Below are 23,209 nucleotides of genomic sequence, written 5' to 3'. Positions count from 1 at the left end.
TAGATCAGGAGAGAAATGAAATACTATAAAGATCTTTCATTAGGAGTTTTATAAAAATTTCTTCTCGTTATACCTCCTCAGAAAACTATTTTGTATTTCTATGATTTAATTTCCCCTTCAATAAAAAAGGTAAAGAAAAAGGAAATATGTTCGGTTCACTAACTCGACCTCTCGTGTTCCCCTCCCTTCTCTTTCCCGCAACCACAAGCAAAGCAAACCCCTAGATCTCGTCTCGCCATCCCGTAGCTCCGTTCCGTTCCTGATGGATTCGTCGTCGTCCAGCCTGAGCCAGCAGCCCGAGTTCGACTACCTCTTCAAGCTGCTGCTCATCGGCGACTCGGGCGTCGGCAAGAGCAGCCTCCTCCTCCGCTTCACCGCAGACTCCTTCGAGGATCTCTCCCCCACCATAGGTACCGTACGCCCGTACCGTTCCTCGTCTAGTTGTCTTCGATCCGATCCGCTTCCATCGCCCCTTCATCCTTCTAACTAATTCTTCCTTTCCATCCTTCAGGTGTTGACTTCAAGGTGAAGATGGTTAACATTGGTGGCAAAAAACTCAAGCTTGCAATCTGGGACACAGGTACCACACCATCTCTCTCTAGTCATTGATGTCTCTTCTACTGTTCTACAATGAGGAAAGGCCTCACTTCCCTATGTTCCTATCGCAAACCATCTTTCTTCTCTGATTGGGCGTTTTTCAAAATTTATGTTTTCCCCTCTTCCTTTTCGGACCATGTATCCACCATTAATCAGAACTCTGCTGTTTCTGGGAATCCATAGCATAACTCAACTCAAGTGTCAAACCGATCTGTTGCTCATAATTTAACGGCAAGATGGTGGGCTGGCCCCCAAACACTTGCCTTTTGGTTAGTTAGTCTGGTTTCTTATTGAATGTTAGCAATACCTGTGCTCAATGCAGTAGTAACTGTAAACCCTCTTGTTTGCAACTTTCTATACCTGTTATAAACAAACTTAATGTACCCATCAGTTGAACATATTCATCAGTTTCCAATTTGTTTTAGGATGTAATTGTCTAGCATGCTCAAGTTGCAGAATGTATTCGTTCCTGTAGTTAACCTCGCGTACTGCTATACTGTTCCGTTTGTTTTTGTTTGTTGTGTATCCGTCATTATTTCCCCCGGTACGAGTGACTGGTTTGGGATGAATTGGGACAATTGTGATGCACTTAACACTTGAAATAAAATATGGTTGAAGCTTTCAATTGCAGTAGATCAATGTGTTAGATACAATCTTACGCTATTAATTTGGATAAGTGTACAAAAGACTCGTTTATATAGGTTCCTTTTTAAGTTTTGACTCCTGTTTAGAATAACTAATCCATGACGCCACATTATTCCTTATCCTGAGTTTATCCATCTTTTTCCTATAGCTTCAATGTTTTTTTTATATATTTGTGGTTCCGTTATTCCGCCGTTGAGTATCTGATTTTATTACCTGTTATGCAGCTGGACAGGAGAGATTTAGGACCTTGACCAGCTCATACTACAGAGGGGCACAGGGGATCATTATGGGTATTCTTCTCAACCACTTTCCTGTGAATTTGTACCTTTGCTTGCATTGTTGAAGGAATCTTTACTGTATTTCACCTTTTTCTTCTGTCATTGTTGTCATACGTCGGATGAATTTACTGTCACGTCACTGAGTGAAGTCTTGAGTGTCTTTAAATGAAGTTCGAGTCTGAACTCAAAAGGAAAGTTTTTTCAGTTAATTTGCCTTCAGATTTTCTACTAGATGTTTTTGAAGTTTAAATTATTAAATCACGAGGTTTGTCTTTTAAGAAAGAAAGTGCATAAACGCCATTTCCATTTCTATATAACTTTGGAGTCATTACACAAGTGACAAATTGACAAAGTATTTGCTGCTCATATTCATGCATATGCATTGGTATCTGAGGTGTTGCTCAATTACCTTTTTTTTTTGTCTGCATACAGCCTGTTAGGTTCTATTAAATTATTGTATACAAATGCATTTTAACTAATACCTTATTAAATTTTCAGTGTATGACGTCACTCGGCGAGATACGTTTACTGATCTTTCTGATATATGGACAAAGGAAATTGACCTCTACTCAACCAACCAGGATTGTATAAAGATGCTTGTTGGAAACAAAGTAGACAAGGTACTTTTATGCGTCACTTTTACATTTGTTCAACTTTGCTGCACTTCACACAGGTTTTATTTCCTTTCTAATTACTTGGCTATGCTGCATAGGTTTCTTTTATGTATATCTATTATCTTTTTACTGCACTATAACAAACTGTGGATACACGTTTTAGCAGGAAAGCGAGAGAGCTGTCACAAAAAAGGAGGGAATCGAATTTGCTCGGGAATATGGATGTTTATTTCTAGAATGCAGTGCAAAAACCAAAGTAAATGTGGAACAGTGCTTTGAGGAACTTGTCCTGAAGGTAAGGACTAATTACATTTAGCTTTTGGTTTTATCTGTATCTAGTATGCTTTATTCTTCACAACCTTTTTGTGCTGCAAAAATGTTACTTGCTTCTACCTATATTTGATACCAAAATATAATTGCTGTTGATCAAATGGCAGCTTGACATATCAGGGCTTGTTAGTTCATACTGGATAGTGGGCATGGCTGTTCATTTTTTTATAGAAATGATATTTTTTTTAAGTCTTGTCTTACAAGCCAAACCCTCGTGCAGATTAAATACATTGTGATATGAAATAGGGGAATGTGCAGAGTGTTGATTTTGCATATTTCTTTTATACATTTATTTCCTTCTCTAGAGATGCGTTGCAGCTATTGAGACGACCTGTATCCACGTTGCAGATATTAGACACGCCAAGCCTCCTTGCCGATGCTTCGTCAGGGACCAAGAAGAACATCTTCAAGCAGAAGCCGCCGGAAACTGACGCTGCCGCAAGCAGCTGCTGTTAACATGTATGTCATGCTAATCGGGGTTCTCTTGTGGATGATGATATCTTTGTTGCATAAAGTGATAAGCTTGCGGTGTCAATTTATTCTGCTTTTGGTCTTGTATATTGTCATGTTAAAATTTACTATCTTGAAATCATGCGTACACATAACAAGCCTCTCCATTACGTTGGCAGCAGCTATACAATGTATGAACTTAACTTTTACTTGACAATACAATTGGCTGTTTCTCATTTTGATGAAAATTCTGTTTCACCGGATGCTTTTGTCATCCTCATTGTCTGCTCCTCGGAAGAACTTCGAATGTGTGTCTGTCATTTTTTTTTTTTTTGTGACCAGGGAGTTTGCTTTTATCTGTGATCTATAACTCGGGCATTTCACATTTGCTCCCACGGAAACTGAAGAACTGAAGGCTGCATTTTCATTCCCTAATTCGCATCCCCAAACCCTAATTCCTGGTGATGGGCTCTTGTGACATGGGGGCAAACCGCACTAGGGTTTCCCCTGCCGTCACTGACAGCCACTTCTCCGACGCAGGAGCCCCCCCCCTCCCCCACGACATCGCACGAGAAAGGATGTGCCCTCGTGATGTTGGCAGTGTCTCACACTAGGGTCCCTGTTGCTAGCTGCCCTCCCAGTGCCAACGCTATGAGGTATCGTCAGCCAAGTTGGAACTATAGCCCTAGTGCGCCCACCTCTTATGTCGGCCTACTCCCGTCGCTATGCCTTGCCATCGCATGCCAAAGAAGATGGATACATACGCATCCGACAGCACACAAAGAAAGGTGGTCCAGCTCTAGAACTCCTCACCTCGAGGGCTGGAGCCCTCCACCCACTCCACTGCGACGACCATGTATCAGTCAATGCCCTCGAAGGTCCAGTTGCCTTCCAGATCTAATATCATCACGTCATTCGTGACTCCCATCGTCGGTCACCTCCTTTAGTCATAGTCGTGCCACCCCCGACACCAGCGAGCCGTTTGAGGGGTCACCAGAGGTGAATGTGATCTAGGGTTTTCCTAGCCATCTCCGGTGGCGGCCACTCTCACGTCGCACCCCTCCCACATTGCTCTAGACAGCACCACGCCGCCGTTGGCTCCGATGGCACCAACCACCCTAGAGGGGTAGCTGAAGTGGACCGAGGGTAACTCTTTGTTGCAATCTCCTTCACCGAGTGGTTTGCCCACACCCGCAACTCAGCTCCAAGTTCCCAAACAAGTGATTTTCCGATTGGACATGGCTCAGGAAAGCAAGACGCTTTCGGTCGCTGAGCAGTTGTAGAACAACTATCTTGGAAGCCTCCTTGCCATGCCAAGGAGGTTCCCTAAGGTCACAAGCCGGCCGTGGTGGTCGCTCGGCGTGCTGCGCCCCCTGCGAGCTATAACTGGCATCATGACACCATGCCACGGCGTGTCGCACCTGCTCCTCTCCTTCTGACCCCTGCCCAGGTTTGAGGTCGTGAGAAGCCAAGAGCTGCGAAGGCACCACCAACCCAAATACATACGTACACAAAGAAGGAATTGTTCTCGGGGTTTATTGCAGATGGCGAACAGTTTGGAGGTTTAGGGTGTAGTATTAGTTCATTCTCTGCGTCGTTGATTATAGGTCATAATTTATACCACGAGTAGTATCCTTTGGTCTTGGTGTTGTAATGTTGGCCAAGCTGGCTTGAGGGTAAAGATGGCCAACTGGGCCGGGTCTAACGGGCCAGCCCGCGGCACGGGAAAAATGGCCCGGCCTAGGTACGGCACGGCATGAGAGTAAATGGGCCGGGCCGGCACGGTACGGTTAGGCGGGCCGTGCCTGGGCCGGAGCTGCGGCACGGCACGACCCATTTAAATTTTTCTATTTTTCTAAGGTTTTATATAATTTGTTTATCCCTAATACATAAAGAGATGCTTAACAGGGTGGTAGAGTCATTGCTTCTCATGTATGAGATCTTGAGTTCGATCCCTACATTCGGCGGTTTTTTTGATGTTTTTCTGGATTTTCACGTGTTAACGGGCCGCCAGGCCAGAAAAATATTAATGGGTCTATTGTGCCACGAACCGTCACGGCACGATCCGATCTTAAACGGGTCGTGCCTGGGCTGCAACCACAGCACGTGGGCCGGTACGGCACGACCCGTTTAGCTAACGAGCTGTAACGGGCCGTGCCCAAAACGGACCTTGCCTGACTGGGCCCGTGCCGGGCCGGGCCGGGCCGCCCATTTGAACATCTTTACTTGAGGGTCGTTGTAATGTTGTACTCCACTCCTTAATGAAATAGATCTGAAGGCCACTGTGGATTTGTAATCCAAGTGCAGTGTCCTTCGGTTTAGCTGGAATTGCGATGACCTGCGGTCTGCATAAATTTCTATTGATGTGACGTCATAATTAAATTAACTGATATTTCGCGATGATGGGAAGGAAGCTCCCTGATGATGGAATAAGTGTTTGGAAAACGAGTTGAACACCAACCTGACTACAGTTTACACATAGCAAGATAAAGACTAGAGAGAGAGAGAGAGAGAGAGAGAGAGAGAGAGAGAGAGAGAGAGAGAGAGAGAGAGAGAGAGAGAGAGGGCATCCAGTAATCTAGAGAAGCATGCCGGCATGGTGAGCCCAGACGGCCCTGAGCAGCGCCGTGGCGTTGGCCTTGGCCGCGGGGCTGCACCGGCTTTGCAGCAGCAGCAGCAGCTGCTTGAGCAGCCCGGCGTTGATTGCATCGACACGCAACCTCGCCGACTCGCGGCACGCGACGAGCAGCGACCGGACCGCGTGCTCGCTGACGCTAGCGCCCTGATTTGACGGCACCCGGAACACCATCTTGACCAGGACGGCGGCCGCATCGGGGTGCCTGTGCATGGCCTGCTTGCCGGCGTCCAGGCTCAGCAGAAGCTCCAGCGTCTGCAGGCACGTCATCACGCTCTTTGCAGCTCTAGGACCCGCCGAGATGTAGGCGATGAGAGCGTCGACAGCGCCCGCTGCCACCGCCGTCGCCCAGCTCGGCTCCGACGAGCAGAGGCTTGACATGGCCACCAGCGCAGCTTCTGCCGCCGCGGCCTTGGCAGTGCTCGAGTCACGCACAAGACCGGCCAGAGCTGCCATGAACTGCTCTGTTTGGCCCAGGAGCATGCGCACCTCTTCTGCTGCTGCGGCTGCGGCTGCGATGACGCGGCATAAGCCCGTCATGGCCTTGACACTACCCTGCTGCTGACTCAGGAGTAGCACAAAGGAGGAGGACATGGTGTTGGTCTTGGTCAGGGCATCATGAAGAGCGCCTGCGAGCTCTTGTGTCGACGGCGACCCTATCAGGCAGTCGAGCGCCAGCTCCACCACCTCTTCTTGTTCATCTTCTATCGTCCCCATACTCTGGTGGTGGCCTTGACTCTCAGCCTGAGCCTGAGGAAGCAGCAGCAAGCGTAGCAGCAAGGGGCAGAAGCCAGCAGGGGAGAGCGACCTCACAATCCTGAGCGTCTCGACGACCAAGGTGGTGGTGGCGGTGCCGGAAGGTTGGAGCTGATGCTGCAGGAGGTTGTCCCTGAGGGCCGGCAACGCCAACTCAGAGAGGTCGGCAGGGCAGCCGGTGAGGAGCCATCGGTCGACGAGGTGTTTGAGCGTGCGGTTGGGGACGAGCGCGGTGTCAAAGTCGAACTCGCCGTGCAGCGGCTGCATGGTGACGGGGCAAGTCCGGTGGCCGTCCGCGAGGAGCCAGCGCTGGATGCTGGCACGGTCGTACGTCTGGCCGGTGCTCCTCAGGGTGACGGGGTCCGACAGGAGGTCCAGGCTGATGGGACACATCAACACCTCCGGGACCGGGATGATGGTCATCTCATCGCTCTTCTTGATTCCAGCAGCAGCAGCAGGAGGTCAGAGATGAAATGGCATTGGATTTGGTTTCAGGGATGAGCAATTAGCAAAGGCCCGATCGATATATATACGGGACCCCGCATGCGTGGTTGGGTTGGGTTCGGTTCGGTTATCATACATTGCTAGCATACTTGGTTTTTTTAGATGTAGCACACTGCTTTGATCATTGACTGTAGGATGCAAACAAGGCATATTCAGATACTACACTTGATCGTGCTGCTATTATTATGATCTTGTTGATTGAGAAGGATTGGTTAGGCGGCTTTCAATCAGACAGACTGTACTTACTTTGTCGAGTCCCAATCAGTTGTCAAAGTTAATTTGGTTGGTGATGCATGGCATACGCTGCACTTATGTTAAGTTGCCCTCTTTGTGGACTTATCAGACTACTAGCTTTTTTTAATAATGGAAAGTTCGTTCCAGCCTCTGTATATTTTAAAAATGCATATAGCCTGATCCTCATTACAATTTTTAGCAACAAGGAGGTTGCGGGAGAATAAATCATAACATCAATGGGGAAATTAAACATGTCAAGGTCTATTATTAAATTTTCACCTATGTGGTGCGAATAACTCCACGCCAATGATAAGCATGACACATGAGTCTTCTTCTTTGCCTCGTGCTGCAGCAGCGCCCAGAAGCGTAGCTGATATGTTACCTGAAAACAACCTGCATAAAAGATGTATGTTTTACTTTGTCAAAAACTATATCATTTTAACATAGCCATATCGCGCAATATAAAGTCGATGCCCCGCCAATATGTTTCTCTTTTGGTTTTTCTCTATACTCGAAAGCCAATCCCTAAGCATATGAGAGATGCATCTAGGTTGTGGTAACCCGATGGTAATTTGGACTAATCGCCAAATTGATCTAGCAAATTGGCAGTCGGGAAATAGGTGTTAAATCATTATTGTTGCAAAAACAACACTTCTGACTGCCATGCCAATTTATCTTTGCTATGTTATCTTTAGTTAAAATGACTTCATGCTGTAGATAGATACTACATAATTTTTTTTATCTTCAGTAGTAGATTAAGCTTCCAAATAACCTTATGTGAGAAAGGTGTATCCCGATTGATCAAATTATGATACATAGAATGAACCAAAAATTTGCCATTCTTATGTAGATTCCAGATGAATAAATCCATTTCTTATGTTATTTGGACATGGGCAACTTTGGCCACCAGGTTGTGCCATGCAGTGAGTTTCTCTCCCACTAAATATCTTCCGAATTATACATGTAACGGATTATTACACATTACTTCTGATATTGTAGCATGTTTTTAGTGTACTATATTGTACAAAGTTGGGTATTGCTCACTGAGGGGCTGAGCCTACCCAAGTGTATTCCTAAAATCTCATTTGTGAGCCATCTTTGATCTAAAATGACCAACAACAACAACAACAACAAAAATCATCTTTGAACTTTAGAAGACCTTTCCAGAAATGTGAATCAACATGTTTTATTTGAGCCTGTCATAAGGTCTTTGAGCTCATTTTTTTTTTTCTAAGCAAGGTTTACTAAACGCCATCCTCACTTAGTAATTTAAATGATAATTTACTATGGATGCATTTGTTTTTTATATTGAGGTCTGTAATGCCCAGCCCTCCTTGATTTTTGAGTCGACACAAAATGTTTTTTTCTTATAATTTTCCCTTTGCCAAAAGAATCTAGACCCAAAATAGTCTAGTTTTTTTAGGCCTCCTCTCGGTATTTCGAAACATGACATCATGAGCATAGGTAAGCTACTGAGTATATAATTTATAAGGACCAATCTACCATTATAGTACAAGTGTTTGACCTTCCAACTACTTAGTCTTCTCTCAAATGGTTCTTCAACTCCCAATCATTGTTCCTAAGCTTTTTATGACTCATAGTAATGCCCAGGTTTCTGAAGGGGTATTATCTAATATCACATCTGAATAAATGTGTGTATTGGTCTTCAAATTCCTTGGCTTCACCGTAACAACACAATTTGCTCTTATAAAAGTTTATTTTAAGTTCGGACATTTGCTCGAAAACACAAAGTAATAGCTTCATGTTCTTAGCTTGGTCCAAGTTATGATCCATGAATATGATGATGTCATCTGCATATTGTAGGATAGACAAGCCATCATCGACCAGGTGTGGTATAACCCCACTAATTTATCCATCGTTCTTAGCTCTTTTAATTAATACAACAAGCATATCAACTACTATATTGAATAAGATGGTGAACATAGGATCACCCTGACATAATCCTATTTTCGTTTAGAAGTAGTGACCAATGTCGCTATTGACTTTGATACCCATGCTCCCCCTATGACAATATTTTCAATCCATTTACATCACTTAAGTGAGAACCCTTTCATTTTCGTAATATTTGTTGAAGAAAAACCCTTTTAACCTTATCATAGGCTCACTTTTGTGGTATGTAACTCATGGATAATTTCATAAAGAATTTCCACGCCCTCCATGACATTTCTACATAGCATGAAAGCCATTTGAGATGGCATATAGCTTTTCCAGCTATCCCGCTAATCTTGTTAGTGTCAACTTTAGTAAATATTTTAAAGCTGACATTAAGCAGATATGTTGGTCTATATTGCTGGATTTGCTTTGCATCATTAATCTTTAGCTAAAGAGTGATCACACCAAAATTAAGACAGTAAAGAGGTAGGTGGTATTCATGAAATTCATTAAATAGAACCATAAGATCCCCTTTTATTATTTCCTATAATACTTGATAAAACCAGCTGGAAAGCCATCAGAGCAAGAAGACTTATTATGCTCCATCTAAAAAATTACATCCCTGACTTCTTTTTTCAGTAAATGGGGATGTAAGGAAGTAATTCTCAATATTGCTCACTTAAGAAATGTCCTCTCTGTGAGTTTACACCATAAAAAAAATCATCTAGTGGACCAAAAATATCTTTATAGTATTTAGTGATGTATCTTTTTAATTGTACATACCGACTATGACCCTATCTTCTTGTTCTAATTTGAAGATGAGTTGTTTTCAGTGTTTGTCATTAGCCACCAAATGGAAGTATTGAGTGTTATCATCCCCCTCTAATAGATCTTTGACTTTAGCTCATTCATAGCATTTAATTTCTTCTTCTCTATGTGACGAGGATATACAATTGATATTATATATTCCATATATCTATAAAAGATATATGAGGATGGAATACATCTTATTTGATACGGAACTAGTCGTGTCCGCCACAAAGTAAGATATGGAAATGATATACTTGGAAGCTACTCATCCCGGATATGGAATTTATCCACTATTCGAGAAGGATTCCTAGATCTACGAGAGTCTAACAATCCGAGTAGGACACGACCGAGATATCCGAGTAGGATCACGTTAGGGTTTCCCCGAGTATATAAGGCGGGGAGAGGGGTATGTCCAAGACAACGCAAAGTCATATCAATCAAGCAATTAGGCAATCACAGCTCATAATCGCAATCTGCACCTTTATATCTCCAAAGCCACAGAAACCTCAAGACTAGTCGAGTAGAAGACTAATGCCCATCAAAGATCCATGACAAAAGTAACTCCCTAGTCGACTAGGTCTTAAGCCTTAGACACACCAAAAATCACCTAATTCAGGATTAGACTCATCTACATCCACATTGTAATATGTGATCCAAGAATAATCAAGGCAAGGCACGACTAAGAACTTTTACCCAAGTCGGAGGCTTGAATCTATGTAAACTATGTGTCTCTATTCGTGGTACACTTCATCAACTCCACATGTATCCCTATTTTCGATACCGTAACAATAGGCAATCAAGTATCAAATCCTCGATGCTAAGTAACTGGTCTAACCTCTCATGAAGGTATTGCTTCATGTTAATTTCATTATCCAACGTTCTCCGCTTTTCTATCAATGGCCTCAATCATAGAGATGATTTTTTTTTCTTTCTCTTTCTTTTGCCATCATTTCATCATGGTATTGCCTCGTTGTTTAGACAGCCAAATATCGGCCACAATCTCAAAAAAAACCATCCCGGCTTAACCAACCCCTCTCAAATTTAAACAGATGTTGGTTATTTCCATGAGTGGTGCGCAAAACCGGTGTTAAGAACCAGCGGTGTATGATCCGATTGGTTTCTTTTGGAAAGAAATTTACTTCCCACTCTATAGTCATAAGTTACAATGTCCAATTTCTTGTATTTGCTCATATATATTGTTGTCCATACATTTCAGATTTACGTAAATGGATAACCTCAGTGATAACATTAAATAAGTTCGGCCATTTGGTCTCAAAGCTATCTTTGTGTTTTATCCTCGGGATGCCACATTATATTGAAATCAACAACGATTAGCATAGGTAGTGTTCCTTTGGCGCACGAGTTGACCATTTTGACCAAGAAAGTCTCTTCTTGGTCATGTTGAGGCAGTCGATACAAAGCATACAACATCTATTGGAAACTATTAGATTTATTGCGAATGGTGAACTTGGCATAAAAGTCCCCCTGTACAATGGCTCCAGTATCAGACCACTAGCGAGGTTAGGTCAGTTCTTTTCAATCATCCAATGGTCAAACAAATGAGCTCAGCTCAGACATTCACACAAAATCAGTGAAAGAGTATCTATGGATGCATCCATGTTTTCTAGTAGCCTTTTCTGATTGATTGGTGCATGCCACTTCACTCACAAGAGTACAATACAGTAGAATGTATTATTATGCAAAGAAATCATGCATATTTTTGTCTGGACTGGAGTAGAATTAATTGCTTGGATTCATTGAATTGGGATGGATACCACCCCAGTGGTAACGGGTAAGGTAATACCAGTGCAGTGGTGGGTTGGCCACTGCCCATCAAACAACTGCATCGAACACCCACGGAAGGGGTGCAAGGTATCAAACAAAAGCATGCAAATCAGCGGGATATAATTTCTTTGATTCGGAGGCGGCACAAGCATACAAAAGACATCGACACCTACGGGCCATGTCTGTAAACTAATCAGATGCAGACAAACATTCCTACTTAATTCTGATCTGTCTCTCTAAATTAAACCAAGCCAGTCAAACAAAACATTAGATACATATCACTTCTCATATCATCATCATCATACAGTATATCCGATTCGTCTAACCGCAGCATGCTACTGCTGATCCATGCAAATATACACCAGGTGCATGGCGAGTATACCAGGCCACTCATCGGAGTAATAAATACATAATTGCCTATGATTGGATAAGAGATCGATGATTATAGATGCATACCTTGTGTGCAAAATCCGATCAGTTCTTCTGGTGATCTCAATTCGTTCATTCTCAGGACACAGCTCCAAAAACAATTTGCACACATATGTTAGGGTTGGGCCAGTTGGGCCTCCTGGGCGATCGCTATCCACAGCACGCACGCTGGAGCTTCTTTCTTTTTTAAAGTACAAGTATTACTCACACCCACGTGAGTGCATCCTAGCATATATTTAAATAAGATTAGAAGTATAATCTCACGTAGCACGATCATATATTTTGACCAACGTACCTACATGTGCATATACTGTTCCTTTTAGGATTTAATAAAAAAATACGAGCACCGTGCAAAATTTAAACCTCAAACCCGGATGAACAAATTCTACCAAAAAAACCCTAACCAGCTAAACTATACTCAGTTTGCCATCTTCTTCTTTCTTCTTGTAATAAATCGAGATGCATGCTTAGCTAGCTTAATAACTGGCCGATGGATCGAATTGAAACAGCTAGCTAGCGGCAGATTAAATTGACAAGTACTCACTCCGATTGCAAATGTAGATCGTTTTAGACTTATGCACAAGGATTAAGAAAGTAGATCAAATGACCTTGTTGATCCTTATTTATTCTGCATTGGAAAAGATAACTTATTCATTTGTGAGAGTGATAACATTTATTAAATAAGGGAAAGAAAGGAATAAAAGAGAAAAAAGCGCATAGAAGTTTAAAAATAACTAATATTTAGAGAATAATTGATGAGACTAAAATAACCTATAATTACAATCAAAAGGAGTAAGTAGTATCTGTCCGCTGGTAATAAATCGATGGATGGATGGATCAGCTGGTAACCAGTAGTAATTGATAGCATGCAGCTGGCAGCTGGCTATTAGTGGCTGCAGCTACGTCGTACGACGACCTCTGCATGCTGCATCCAGCGTGCGTAGTCAACTCCGATCCCATCGAGTATTCATTTAAGATGCATGCATGGTTCTTCTTAAATGACAAAAAGAAGAGAAAAAGCAGTGATCCAGCGCGCATTGCAGGCAGGTACTTGGATTTTTCTTGCAACAGCGTGCGTTAAAACCATGCATGGGGGAAGGAAGAAAACATATCTATTATTACTAACTAGGTATAGGCCTAAGCAGCAGGTGGTGCGATGGAGCTGAGCTATGACGCATGCATTCACGGGCATGCAAAGCAAAGCCATGGAGCCGGTCACGGGTCACGCCAGCCAAAACCATCGAGACAGACAGGCAGGCAGCTCTAGACCGGCTGGAGTAGCTACTTGACAAACTATTCCCGGGCAGCGATGGATCGGAGCAGTGCAGCCATGATATTTTCTACTTCCATTGGATGGATCATCGATGGCGACCGCCGACTCTTCCTGGCCACGAATTTGATCTCCTCTCTCCAGTCTCCTCGAGTTGCGTGAGCCATCTCATCCATAGGCCTCGCCGCCCGGAACTTTCTAGAACACGAACGACGCTAGCTACATACTAGATTAGTGTAGCTACCAGCTAGCTCGTCTCTCCTCTCCATCCACGTTGCTTCTTCAAACTCCCGAACTCGACTCATTCTCCCATCTCATCGCTCGCAGCCGGAACTCGCTCCACCCACCGCGCCCTCCTATCTTCGGTGCCGTGCCCATCGCGCTAACATGCGTGGTTTTGTCGTCGCTCATGCTCTAACTCTTCCCATCCGGCAGTCCTCTGCTACCACCCACAGCCACCAGCATTCTTTTTTTAACACCGGGCCTCCTTCACGGAGCCTTTGATGGCCAAGCCTGCTGCCAAGTACAAGGATGCAAATATGGGTAGTTCCAAGTCATCACTTAGTTTATTTTTTCTTTAACTTAATTGAGTGCAGTGAATCTTTAATTCATTTTTTAGTTTTAAGTCAATCCAATAAACCAGAAAATACAAAACTTGTATCCCTGCGTGCAGGCACCCCTCTAATTAAGCTGTTTGCATGCATGTGGTATATATGATTATCGATGTACTGCAAGTATATCATTATTATCTCGCTAGCTGTTGCAACTTGCGATAAGCTAGGCGCAACAACATACTAGAGTCTATCATACATATGTCTCGGTTGGGCTGCAGCTGGCAGAGCGAGCTCAGCTCCATGGATGTGGTCAATCGGTGCACGCACGGCTTAGGGCTTTTGCTTTTGCTTAGCACGTAGAGCGGTAGAGGAGAGAGAGGCGACGAGACGGGAGGAGAGGAAAAAAACATGAGCAGTCCATTATTCCAGCCACTAGCCAACGAACGAGTCGCTCGAAGTCATATGCATCATGCATGCAGGCATGTGATCCTTTCTTCCCCAACCACAAACTGCTGAGGCTCCGGACAACTTCACCTGCAGCTAGCTCATCACTCATCAGGGAAGAGGGACCACCGCTTGCATGAGTACTGTACTGTACTGTACTGCCGGTGAGTGTGAGAAGAATCCCTGGCGTCCTTTCCTTTACATAAGATGTAAACTAATCTTAGCCTCCTATAACAGTCGAAATTTTTAGCATATACTCGATCTCAAGAACAATGCAATCCATCCTCTCGATCGGCCTAAGATATTTTTTCTCCATGAATTCACCAGTTGACAGCAAAGCATGACATGGTGTCCATGCATTCATCAACCAACCTACAAAAACCATCACTCACTCACTCCTGCGTGAGCTCTCACTCTCCAACACACAGAGGCAGAGGCAAAGCTAGCTGCTCACTCGCAGCAGCATATCCATCTCCCCGCCGCTTCCAAGGGCATCAACACCAGCAATGAAGAAGAAAGCCGGCGGCTGCGAGATCCAAGCCAGCGGCATCAACTACCACATCACCGTCTCCACGCCACCTCACCACCCTCCTCTCAAGGTTTGGAGCAGAGCAGACGACGACCAGCAAGACCAAGCCTCCACCGATGTAATCAACACCGGCGTCCGCCACGTGCTTCGGAACGTCACCTGCCGCGCGCGCCCCGGCGAGCTCCTCGCCATCGTCGGTCCCAGCGGCGCCGGCAAGTCCACGCTGCTCGAGATCCTCGCCGGCCGCCTCTCCCCTTCCGCGCCGCCAGACCTTCTCCTCCTCGACGGCGCCGCCGCCCACAGCGCTGACCTCCGCCGCGTCTCCGGCTACGTCACCCAGCGAGACGTCCTCTTCCCGCTCCTCACCGTGCGCGAGACGCTGCTCTTCAGCGCGCGCCTCCGCCTAGGCGCCCGCGTGCCCGCCAAGGACATGGACGCCCGCGTCGACGCGCTCCTCGACGAGCTCACCCTGCGCCGCGTTGCCGCCACGAGGGTCAAGGACCTCTCCGGGGGCGAGCGCCGGCGCGTGTCCATCGGCGTCGACGCGGTGCACGACCCCGAGGTGCTCATCCTCGACGAGCCCACCTCCGGCCTCGACAGCGCCTCCGCGCTCCAGATCGTCGGCGCGCTCCGCGCCATGGCGGAGACGCGCGGCCGCACCGTGCTGCTCAGCATCCACCAGCCGGGCGCGCGCATCGTCAAGATGTTCGACTCCGTCCTCCTGCTCGCCGCAGGCTCCGTCCTCCACCACGGCACTGTCGACGCCCTCCGCTCCCTGCTCGGCGCCGCGGGCCTCGACCTGCCCCCGCACGTTGACACCGTCGAGTTCTCCATCGACTCTGTGGACGCGCTCCGCCTCCACCACCGCCTCCTCAGCACCGCTGGGCTGCAGGCGGCGCCTCCCCAGCTCCCGCCGGCAAGAGAGCGCGAGGGCAGGTGCACGCTGCAGCAGCTGTTCCAGCAGCACAAGCAGGTGGCGGACGAGGACATGGTCGTCAAGAACGCGAACGCGGGGTCGCGGTACGCCAACTCGCGGGCGCGCGAGGTGGCGGTGCTGTCGCAGCGCTTCTTCAAGAACGTGGCACGGACGCGGCAGCTGTTCGCGTGCCGCACGGTGTGCATGCTGGTGGCTGGGCTGGCGCTGGGCTCCATCTTCTACGACCTCGGCGAGGACAAGGTGGCGGAGCGCGTGGGGCTCTTCGCCTTCCTGCTCACCTTCCTGCTGTCGTCCACCACGGAGGCGCTGCCCATCTTCCTGCAGGAGCGCGAGATCCTGGCCAAGGAGACGTCGTCGGGGGCTTACCGCATGTCGTCGTACGCGGTGGCGAACGCGGTGGTGTTCCTGCCCTTCCAGCTGGCGCTGGCCGTAGTGTTCGCGGCGCCGGTGTACTGGCTGACGGGCCTCCGGCGCACGGCGGCGGCATTCGGCTACTTCCTGCTGGTGATATGGCTGATCCTGTACACGGCGAACTCCGTGGTTGTGTGCTTCGCGGCTGCGGCGCCGGACTTCGTGGTGGGGAACGCGGCGATCCAGGGGGTGATGGGATCCTTCTTCCTGTTCTCGGGGTACTTCATCGCGCGGTCGGCGATGCCGGGGTGCTGGGTGTTCATGCACTACCTGTCGCTGTTCAAGTGGCCGTTCGAGGCGCTGCTGGTAAACGAGTTCGCCGGGGGCGGGAGGTGCGTGATGCGGGTGCTGGGCGAGTGCGTGGCCACGGGGGACGAGGTGCTGCGCCGGGAGGGGCTCGGGGAGGAGTGCAGGTGGCGCAACGTCGGCGTCATGGTGGCCTTCATGGCGGCCTACAGGGTGCTGGGATACGGCGTGCTGAGGGTGAGGTGCAGCCTCGCGCTCAACAAGGCCAAGGCCGTCAACCTCAGATTGAGCCGGCTTTTTTAGCCCCCTCGTGGTCGTCCGTCGTGATCCATTCCATTCCATGGATGTGGATGTACCTCTACCTCCTCTCCTCCCCCCGCATGGTGCTGGTGGTGATGAATTACTGATATGCTTAAATCATAAGCTACTGAAACTCTAAAAAGATGAGCTACTGGACTCTGAAATTACAAGGTGTCAGCAGTTCCAACCCATAAGAAAATCTCTCAGTAGTCACTTTTGAGAAATACTGAAGCATGAAAGAGATTATTATACTACTGATGATTACTTCTTTGCAAACAGAAGCACCCATTTTTCAGTAACAGTTTCGAGTTATTTCTCAACAACAACATTACAGATCATCACACAAAAAAAAGCGCTACAAGTCTTCCAGTGCCCCGTTGCCAAGTGGGATCCTTCTCTGGTACCGCAACAATGATCCGTTTCTTCCACCTCCAACCGGATCACATTCGCACGCCAGAGCTCAATTCAATGCTCGAGAGGTCATGCAACTCCAATCTCTGCCAAACGGAGCTCAATGCCTGGCATGGCAAAAGCTCATAAAGGCTCCACACTATGAATTTTAAGCCGACCGAGCTCGACGAGGGCTGCTGCAACTATTGTTCCCTATCCACAGGAAATGAAGGTTTCAGTCCATCAGCATTGAAACCATTCTCGCTGGGCGGCTTGTTCCCTGTCCAAAGGCAAAAAGGGAACAACCTCTGAATATTGAGCAAATTAGCAGTCACTAACAAACCACTATCGATACAAGCAGAATGCTAAGTAAATCGGGGGATACTGCTCTTGGTTGACTGAATATTAAATTAGTTGTTAGTAGGAATCACAGTACAATAACAAACCGGTTGCTTCTCCAATGGAGTTAAATGAAAACTCTGAAACTAAGAGTCAATCTTCCAATCTGAGCCACAATTCTGAACCTGAATCTGGATTAGTTGCAATCCCAACGTCATTGCAAGGGGTTGATCAGTAATCCCAATATCATTGCATGGGGATGAATTGCAAATCGATTCTACCAATTAAATAACGAGAAACACAGTTAAGCTCTAGAACAAAATCACTACAAATTTATGTGCTTACCCATCCTCCCAAAAACCAAAATCGTTACACAAAAAATTGACCAGAAAACAGATCGTTTGGAGCATTTACCTTAGATCCCTGCCCGAATCCCATTCTGCTGCCAAGACTGGATCCGCACTAGGGATTCTACTGATTGAAACATGGAAAAATACAATTAAACATCTGCAAAAAAGGAAAAGCTGACTAAGTTGGGGATATCTCTACTGAATACCTAGAGGTTGGCCCTCTCCTCGTCTCGGCGCGTTGACTTGAGCCTGCTTGATGATGTTCGGTGGCCCGGATCGGAGCTGAGTGACACTAGCACGCGCGAGGTCGAGTAGAGTTGGGGGGAAGAAGTCATGGTCATGGGCCTGGAGAAGCTGCAACGTCGGAAGATTCGGTTAGGCAGAGGTCGGAGGTGGTTGCGAGGGGGAGGGCGCTTGACGTCGGGTCAGACGGTGGTGAAGCTGGGGCGCCTGACGGCAGGTCCAAGAAGCTGGAGCAAGTCGCCCGGGTCCTCGCCGCTCATCCATCCAAGTCACCATCGCCGGTGAGGCGCGACGTCGGGCGAGCGGGACGAGGCGTGCTGCTCCGGCGAGGGGGTGGCGCTGGAGGGGCAAATAATCTTTTACTGTATGTTCTTAAATACCATCAAATCTTATATTTACTAATTATAGACTCGTTTTGTTTCCTTCACGTTAATCCTATAAAAATCCTACAAATTCTTATAAAAAAGCAAAACATCCGACCGTTGAATTGATTGATTGACTAACTGTAACCATAGATCAACAAACAGACGAAATAACCATAGATCAACAAACAGACGAAATAATATAGAAGATTAAAAACAAATCATAAAGTTCAGTCTCAAAACTACTTATTGCCTTGTCTTTCCTTCTTTTTTTTTGTTATAGGTACCCTTTGTCCAATAAGATTACGTTAGCAAACTCCAACTTAGTTACATTAGCAATCAACACACTTTTCCAAATCAATTAAAATATGCCAATTAAATATGCCTGTAATCAAACATTACAAAATTAAAACAACAAAACGCAAACATATTACGGATTATCGCATAAAAATAATATCAAAGAATTTATAATATATTTAAAAAAATAATATGAGATACGGTGATGACATTAATAATAATAATAATAATTTCAAAAAATTAAGAAATAAATAAAAATCAATTTACATAACACATAAAATGAAAATTATAAATTAGATCTATTCACAAATAATAAACACGATTCCAATATTATGAACAAAAATTACATTTATATTTTACATTCTAATATTTAAATATAAATAGCTGATGTATCTTAGCATACAACCATTATTAAAACAAATATCTACAGTTCAGTTGTAAGCTAAATTTCTAGCATGTGCAGTCGTACGGGTTGATGCGCTAGTTTTGATAAAATACCACGAAGATCACTGGATTGTTGATTTATTGTCATTTTTTTATGTGACGACATCTTTTAAAAAATATTCCTCTACAAATTTACTCAATTACCCTTCCTCTTGTTTCTTGCTCTCTTCTTCGTCCTCTGTAGTTGTGACCACCTCCCATGTTCGTGTTCCTCCAACCGAGGGAGGACGCGCGTTGGTTCCCTCGCCCTCCCCCCCCCCCCCCAAAAGGAGCGTGCTCGCGGCCAAGGAGCTCGTGCTGCTTCACCCCCTCATCGTCGTGCGAGCTCCTCATTTTCGGCCTCTTCCCACAGCTCCTCGCGCTCGCCGAACTCAACTCCAGCGTAGGCGTCAGTGCAACCATGGCCTTAGTCACTAACAGTGCCAAGGACACAAACGGAGCGAGCCATCCATTGGAGGGAGAGAGGAGGCGCGCCGAGAGGGGGGTTCATCGGCGGTAGGAGATGGCTAAAGAGGGGGACTGTAAGGGCGGTGGAGGGGAGCTGGATTTGGATCACCAAGGAGAGAAAGAGGTGACCGACCGGGGTGAAGGAGGCCAGAGAGGAGGGAAAAGGCTGGAGGGAAGGGGAAGGCTGAGCACGGCGAGGCTCACCAACAGCTCGGAGTTGGACGGGCTCAGTAGCGTGCCGGTGGGGAAGGAGATGGGCTCGGCCGGGGTGAAATGGTTGGTCGGGGCTAGGGCGCGGTCAACACTGCGACTGCACTCTGGCCTCCCATGGAGGAAGAAGGACAGACAAGTCATTTTACCCTCCAGTGACATTTTGTCAAAAAAATTGATAAGATATTTGAGAGTGTGCAACTAATAAAGATGGCAAAAAGTTAATTGCCCCGACGCGGGAAAGACCTCTCTTGTGGGATGGGGGGTGGCGCGCGGAGAGCTGGCTAGATCCAACCGGGGAGGACCTCTCTAATCTCTAGTAAATCAAACTAGTAAATCAGATAAAAAAAACAAACAAAGAAAGGTGCAAAGTATGGTTCTAAGTATCTCTAATGAAATTCACCATCTCCAATACACAACTTAATCAGAATTTTTTTTTACTGAATCAGCTAATAGATGCGTACTGATAAACACAATAAGCTCATGCAGAGCAGAATCATGGTTGAGTAGGAAAGCACAATATGTTACGGAGAATGATACTTTCTTGTAGGAACTTAGTCTCATACACCCCTATGTCTTTCTACACCATGAGCTGCATTTAGTTTGAATCCACACATTTGACACGAGTCAACACAGCCAAAAAATAACCATTTAACCTCACACCTAAATGTAATAGTTTTACATACGACAAAATTAATCAAAGCCAGTAAATCAGCAATATCTAACTATTTATCATCATCTTCAGTATCTTGCAACAGATCTCCTCGTACTCTTGCCTAAAAGAGCTTGACTTGGCCGGAAGACAAGGAAGAATAGAGGTAGTCGAGGAAGTCGGAGCAGGAGCCAGCGATGCCAACATCATCTCGCTTTGGAATTGCACCTGATGTATTTGGATTTGCACACAGCGCAACGATGGATCGATGGACGGATCCCAACACGCAAGACAAGAAGACACATACGTATTGTTGGAACGGGGAGTAGGGGAGCTTACGTACGAGGTCGGGGAGGGCGAGGGAGCGATGTCAGGTGAGGGAGTGGAGGTCGGTGGCGACGACACGGAGGGGCCCCTGCACCTCCGCGTGGGCGTGGAAGAGCGTCATTCTCCGGTTGATCGATTGGGGTCCGAATGTCACCTAATGGCCGAGGAGATGTGTTACAAAGGAGAAGAGAAAGGGGCAGAGACCTACTACGTAAGTCGCCTTTGAAAGCGTAAAGCAACTGGGGCGCGTCTCTCTCTCTCTCTCTCTCCCTCAAGGCCTCAAAAGGGGAGGGGATTGAAGTGCAGATTTAGGATGGCCTCCGGCTCCGGCTCCGGCTCCGGCTCCGCCTCGGACAGCGGGAACAAGTCGTTGGAGACGGCCCGGCGGCTGCTGGAGGAGGCGGCGCTGCCCACGGAGGCAGAGCAGCTGCCCTCGGAACGGGGGTTCTACGACGCCTTCGTCCTGAGGGGCATCCGCGTCCAGGCCGCCCACCCCGGCAGCCTCCTCTGCCACTACACCGTCCCCTCCAGGCTACTCGTGAGCGACCGTCTCTCTCTCTCTCAGGTAGTCAGGTTGATTCCCGATGGTAGTTGAGTGACTCCTCAACTGCAGAACTCGGGCGGGTTCCTGCACGGCGGCGCAACTGCCTCCCTCGTTGATTTGGTTGCCTCCGCCGTCTTCTGCACCGCCGGCCTCCGCACCAGGGGCTCTCCCCTCGAGATGAACATCTCCTACCTGGATGCCGCCTTCTCCGATGTCGGTGTTGACCCTACTTTTTCTCCTTAATTAAGCTTCCTCTCGTCTCGTTACTACTTGCTACCTCAAGAAATGCATGCACATTATATGGTATTGTCATCATGTACATATAGTTTGACCAGATGTTCTATACTGCCTGTTAAATATCTGCCTGTTAGTGAGCCTAATGCCCTTGCATTCACACTGAACATCAACAACCAGGATCGCTAAGTTACACCAATTGTGAAGTAGCTTAATGCCATCATTTTTTTCTTGTCATTGCTGTGTCAAGTATAGGTTCTGCTTAGCACAATGAAGCCTTGTTTACTCAGGTAATCACTGGGTTCCGTCATTGCTATTCAACTTTTGTTACAACTATCGTCATGGATGTATCCTTAAAAATGTCCAGTGCTGAAGCTAAGACCAATCCCAAGGGCTTCCCTTCAGGGTCCATATTTACATTGTGAAGGGATTTTCGTTCACTTCAGCCATCCAATTCAACGGTTTCACTTCACGGTTTTCGTTACGAATGGATTCCCAAAGTTATTCTTTTTAGAATGGGATTTTTTCTCCTTTACTTTCGCGATTCCTCGAAGTTGTTGGAGATGAGAGAAAATAAAGAGAATGGAAACAGGAAAGGGAATCGGGAAGTGAATGAAATGAAGTGAATATGGTTAAAGATGGTCTAACTTGTGCTCGTTAATTTAGTTCATTTTTTACCTTTCAAAGTGCATTTATGACCATGCAGATCTATTTAGTTATCTTGATTTGGAGAATCGAATTGTTGTGGATGAATGTCTGTCTAGTTGGATTTTAGGAGCTGATCGATCATCCACGCCATGAATTTGAGCAGATGATGACAGAGAGAGCACATGTTTTGCATTCGCAGGAAGAGATTGATATCGAGGCGACGGTTCTGCATGCTGGAAAGTCTGTCGGAGTGGCTGTTGTGGAACTGAAGAAGAAATCTGGCAAAATCATCGCTCAAGCTCGCTACTCCAAGTATCTCGGTGCATCCAGCAAACTTTGAAGTAACCTCGGTGGCCTTGCACTGTAGGTACCAAACAAGCTGTGATATGGGCTGTTTACTGCTCCAGGTTGAAGACAAGCTGTGATATCTCGTATATGCGTGTGTAATGAAGGAACGAGTTGTAAGTTTAGTTTTGTCCACGTGAGTGGCTGCCTCTATCTTCACTTCACTTTAATAGAAGCACTCGCTCACTCACTACATAAAAAGCTGCATGTTTATGTGGCTGCCAACTGCTAAGTTTATGCGACAGATAGACGACAGTCAACAGGAGCATTTCTTTGCCTATAAATTCTTCTTGTTCTACTACACTACTCTAGATGATACTGCAAAAAAAAAAAAAAAACCCCTATGGGTTAAGCAAGGCTGTCAGTTCTTCACGATTTTTCAATGTGAAAAATTCACCGAATGTTTTCATGAATCAACCTGTACCAGCTTTCAATGTGAAAAATATCTCCAAAATGTAGAACGCACTATATTTGACGAAGAGTGAGAAAGCTGAAAACAACTGATATTTTGTACCAAAAGGAGTTAAAAAGACAAGTGCAACAAATTCACCACGTGTCGAGCAAAGTTGGTTTGGGAAATGAAGGGGTTTGGGATAGGGAAATGATGGGTTCATTTCTCATAAAGGCTGAGTTAGGGCATCAAGGGATTTCTTTCGCTGATGAGAATTCTTTTAGCGCTCTAATAGTTTTTCTTCTTAGTTTTTAAGTTATTCTCTTTAAGACGGG

General features: G+C 46.2%; 4 protein-coding genes across 5 annotated transcripts; 3 read left to right on the top strand and 1 right to left on the bottom strand.

Annotated features, from left to right (window-relative positions):
- Window positions 1–137: 137 nt before the first annotated feature.
- LOC133889276 (ras-related protein RABC1-like) lies at window positions 138–3,162 on the top strand. Of its 2 annotated transcripts, none has more exons than XM_062329783.1 (6): window positions 138–410; window positions 512–580; window positions 1,467–1,532; window positions 2,019–2,140; window positions 2,298–2,429; window positions 2,813–3,162. In XM_062329783.1, exons 1-6 carry the CDS (start codon window positions 263–265, stop codon window positions 2,918–2,920), a joined length of 645 nt encoding a protein of 214 aa, XP_062185767.1. In that variant the 5' UTR covers window positions 138–262; the 3' UTR covers window positions 2,921–3,162. The 2 variants fall into 2 exon arrangements, with proteins under 2 accessions (XP_062185767.1, XP_062185768.1); XM_062329784.1 differs by having other exon boundaries at window positions 147–410; window positions 2,301–2,429.
- A 2,330-nt stretch (window positions 3,163–5,492) lies between these two features.
- On the bottom strand, window positions 5,493–6,728 carry LOC133889637 (U-box domain-containing protein 25-like). The gene has a single exon (XM_062330084.1). It carries the CDS (start codon window positions 6,726–6,728, stop codon window positions 5,493–5,495), a length of 1,236 nt encoding a protein of 411 aa, XP_062186068.1.
- A 7,243-nt stretch (window positions 6,729–13,971) lies between these two features.
- On the top strand, window positions 13,972–16,932 carry LOC133889085 (ABC transporter G family member 5). The gene has a single exon (XM_062329542.1). It carries the CDS (start codon window positions 14,735–14,737, stop codon window positions 16,652–16,654), a length of 1,920 nt encoding a protein of 639 aa, XP_062185526.1. The 5' UTR covers window positions 13,972–14,734; the 3' UTR covers window positions 16,655–16,932.
- A 4,032-nt stretch (window positions 16,933–20,964) lies between these two features.
- Window positions 20,965–22,767, top strand: LOC133887696 (uncharacterized). The gene is made up of 3 exons (XM_062327665.1): window positions 20,965–21,250; window positions 21,326–21,469; window positions 22,338–22,767. Exons 1-3 carry the CDS (start codon window positions 21,026–21,028, stop codon window positions 22,476–22,478), a joined length of 510 nt encoding a protein of 169 aa, XP_062183649.1. The 5' UTR covers window positions 20,965–21,025; the 3' UTR covers window positions 22,479–22,767.
- The last annotated feature ends 442 nt before the right edge of the window (window positions 22,768–23,209 follow it).

Source organism: Phragmites australis, chromosome 13 (assembly GCF_958298935.1).
Source record: "Phragmites australis chromosome 13, lpPhrAust1.1, whole genome shotgun sequence".
NCBI lineage: Eukaryota > Viridiplantae > Streptophyta > Magnoliopsida > Poales > Poaceae > Phragmites > Phragmites australis.
The sequence above is the reverse complement of the archived record's forward strand: the minus strand, read 5'-3'. Positions and strand labels throughout refer to the sequence as shown.

Coding starts and splice junctions, on each gene's coding strand:
- LOC133889276 (XM_062329783.1), top strand. CDS start 263: ATGGATTCGTCGTCGTCCAGCCTGAGCCAGCAGCCCGAGTTCGACTAC. Junction 411..511: donor GGATCTCTCCCCCACCATAG/GTACCGTACGCC, acceptor TCCATCCTTCAG/GTGTTGACTTCAAGGTGAAG. Junction 2,141..2,297: donor TTGGAAACAAAGTAGACAAG/GTACTTTTATGC, acceptor TACACGTTTTAG/CAGGAAAGCGAGAGAGCTGT.
- LOC133889637 (XM_062330084.1), bottom strand. CDS start 6,728: ATGACCATCATCCCGGTCCCGGAGGTGTTGATGTGTCCCATCAGCCTG.
- LOC133889085 (XM_062329542.1), top strand. CDS start 14,735: ATGAAGAAGAAAGCCGGCGGCTGCGAGATCCAAGCCAGCGGCATCAAC.
- LOC133887696 (XM_062327665.1), top strand. CDS start 21,026: ATGGCCTCCGGCTCCGGCTCCGGCTCCGGCTCCGCCTCGGACAGCGGG. Junction 21,251..21,325: donor CCGTCCCCTCCAGGCTACTC/GTGAGCGACCGT, acceptor CCTCAACTGCAG/AACTCGGGCGGGTTCCTGCA. Junction 21,470..22,337: donor TGGATGCCGCCTTCTCCGAT/GTCGGTGTTGAC, acceptor TTGCATTCGCAG/GAAGAGATTGATATCGAGGC.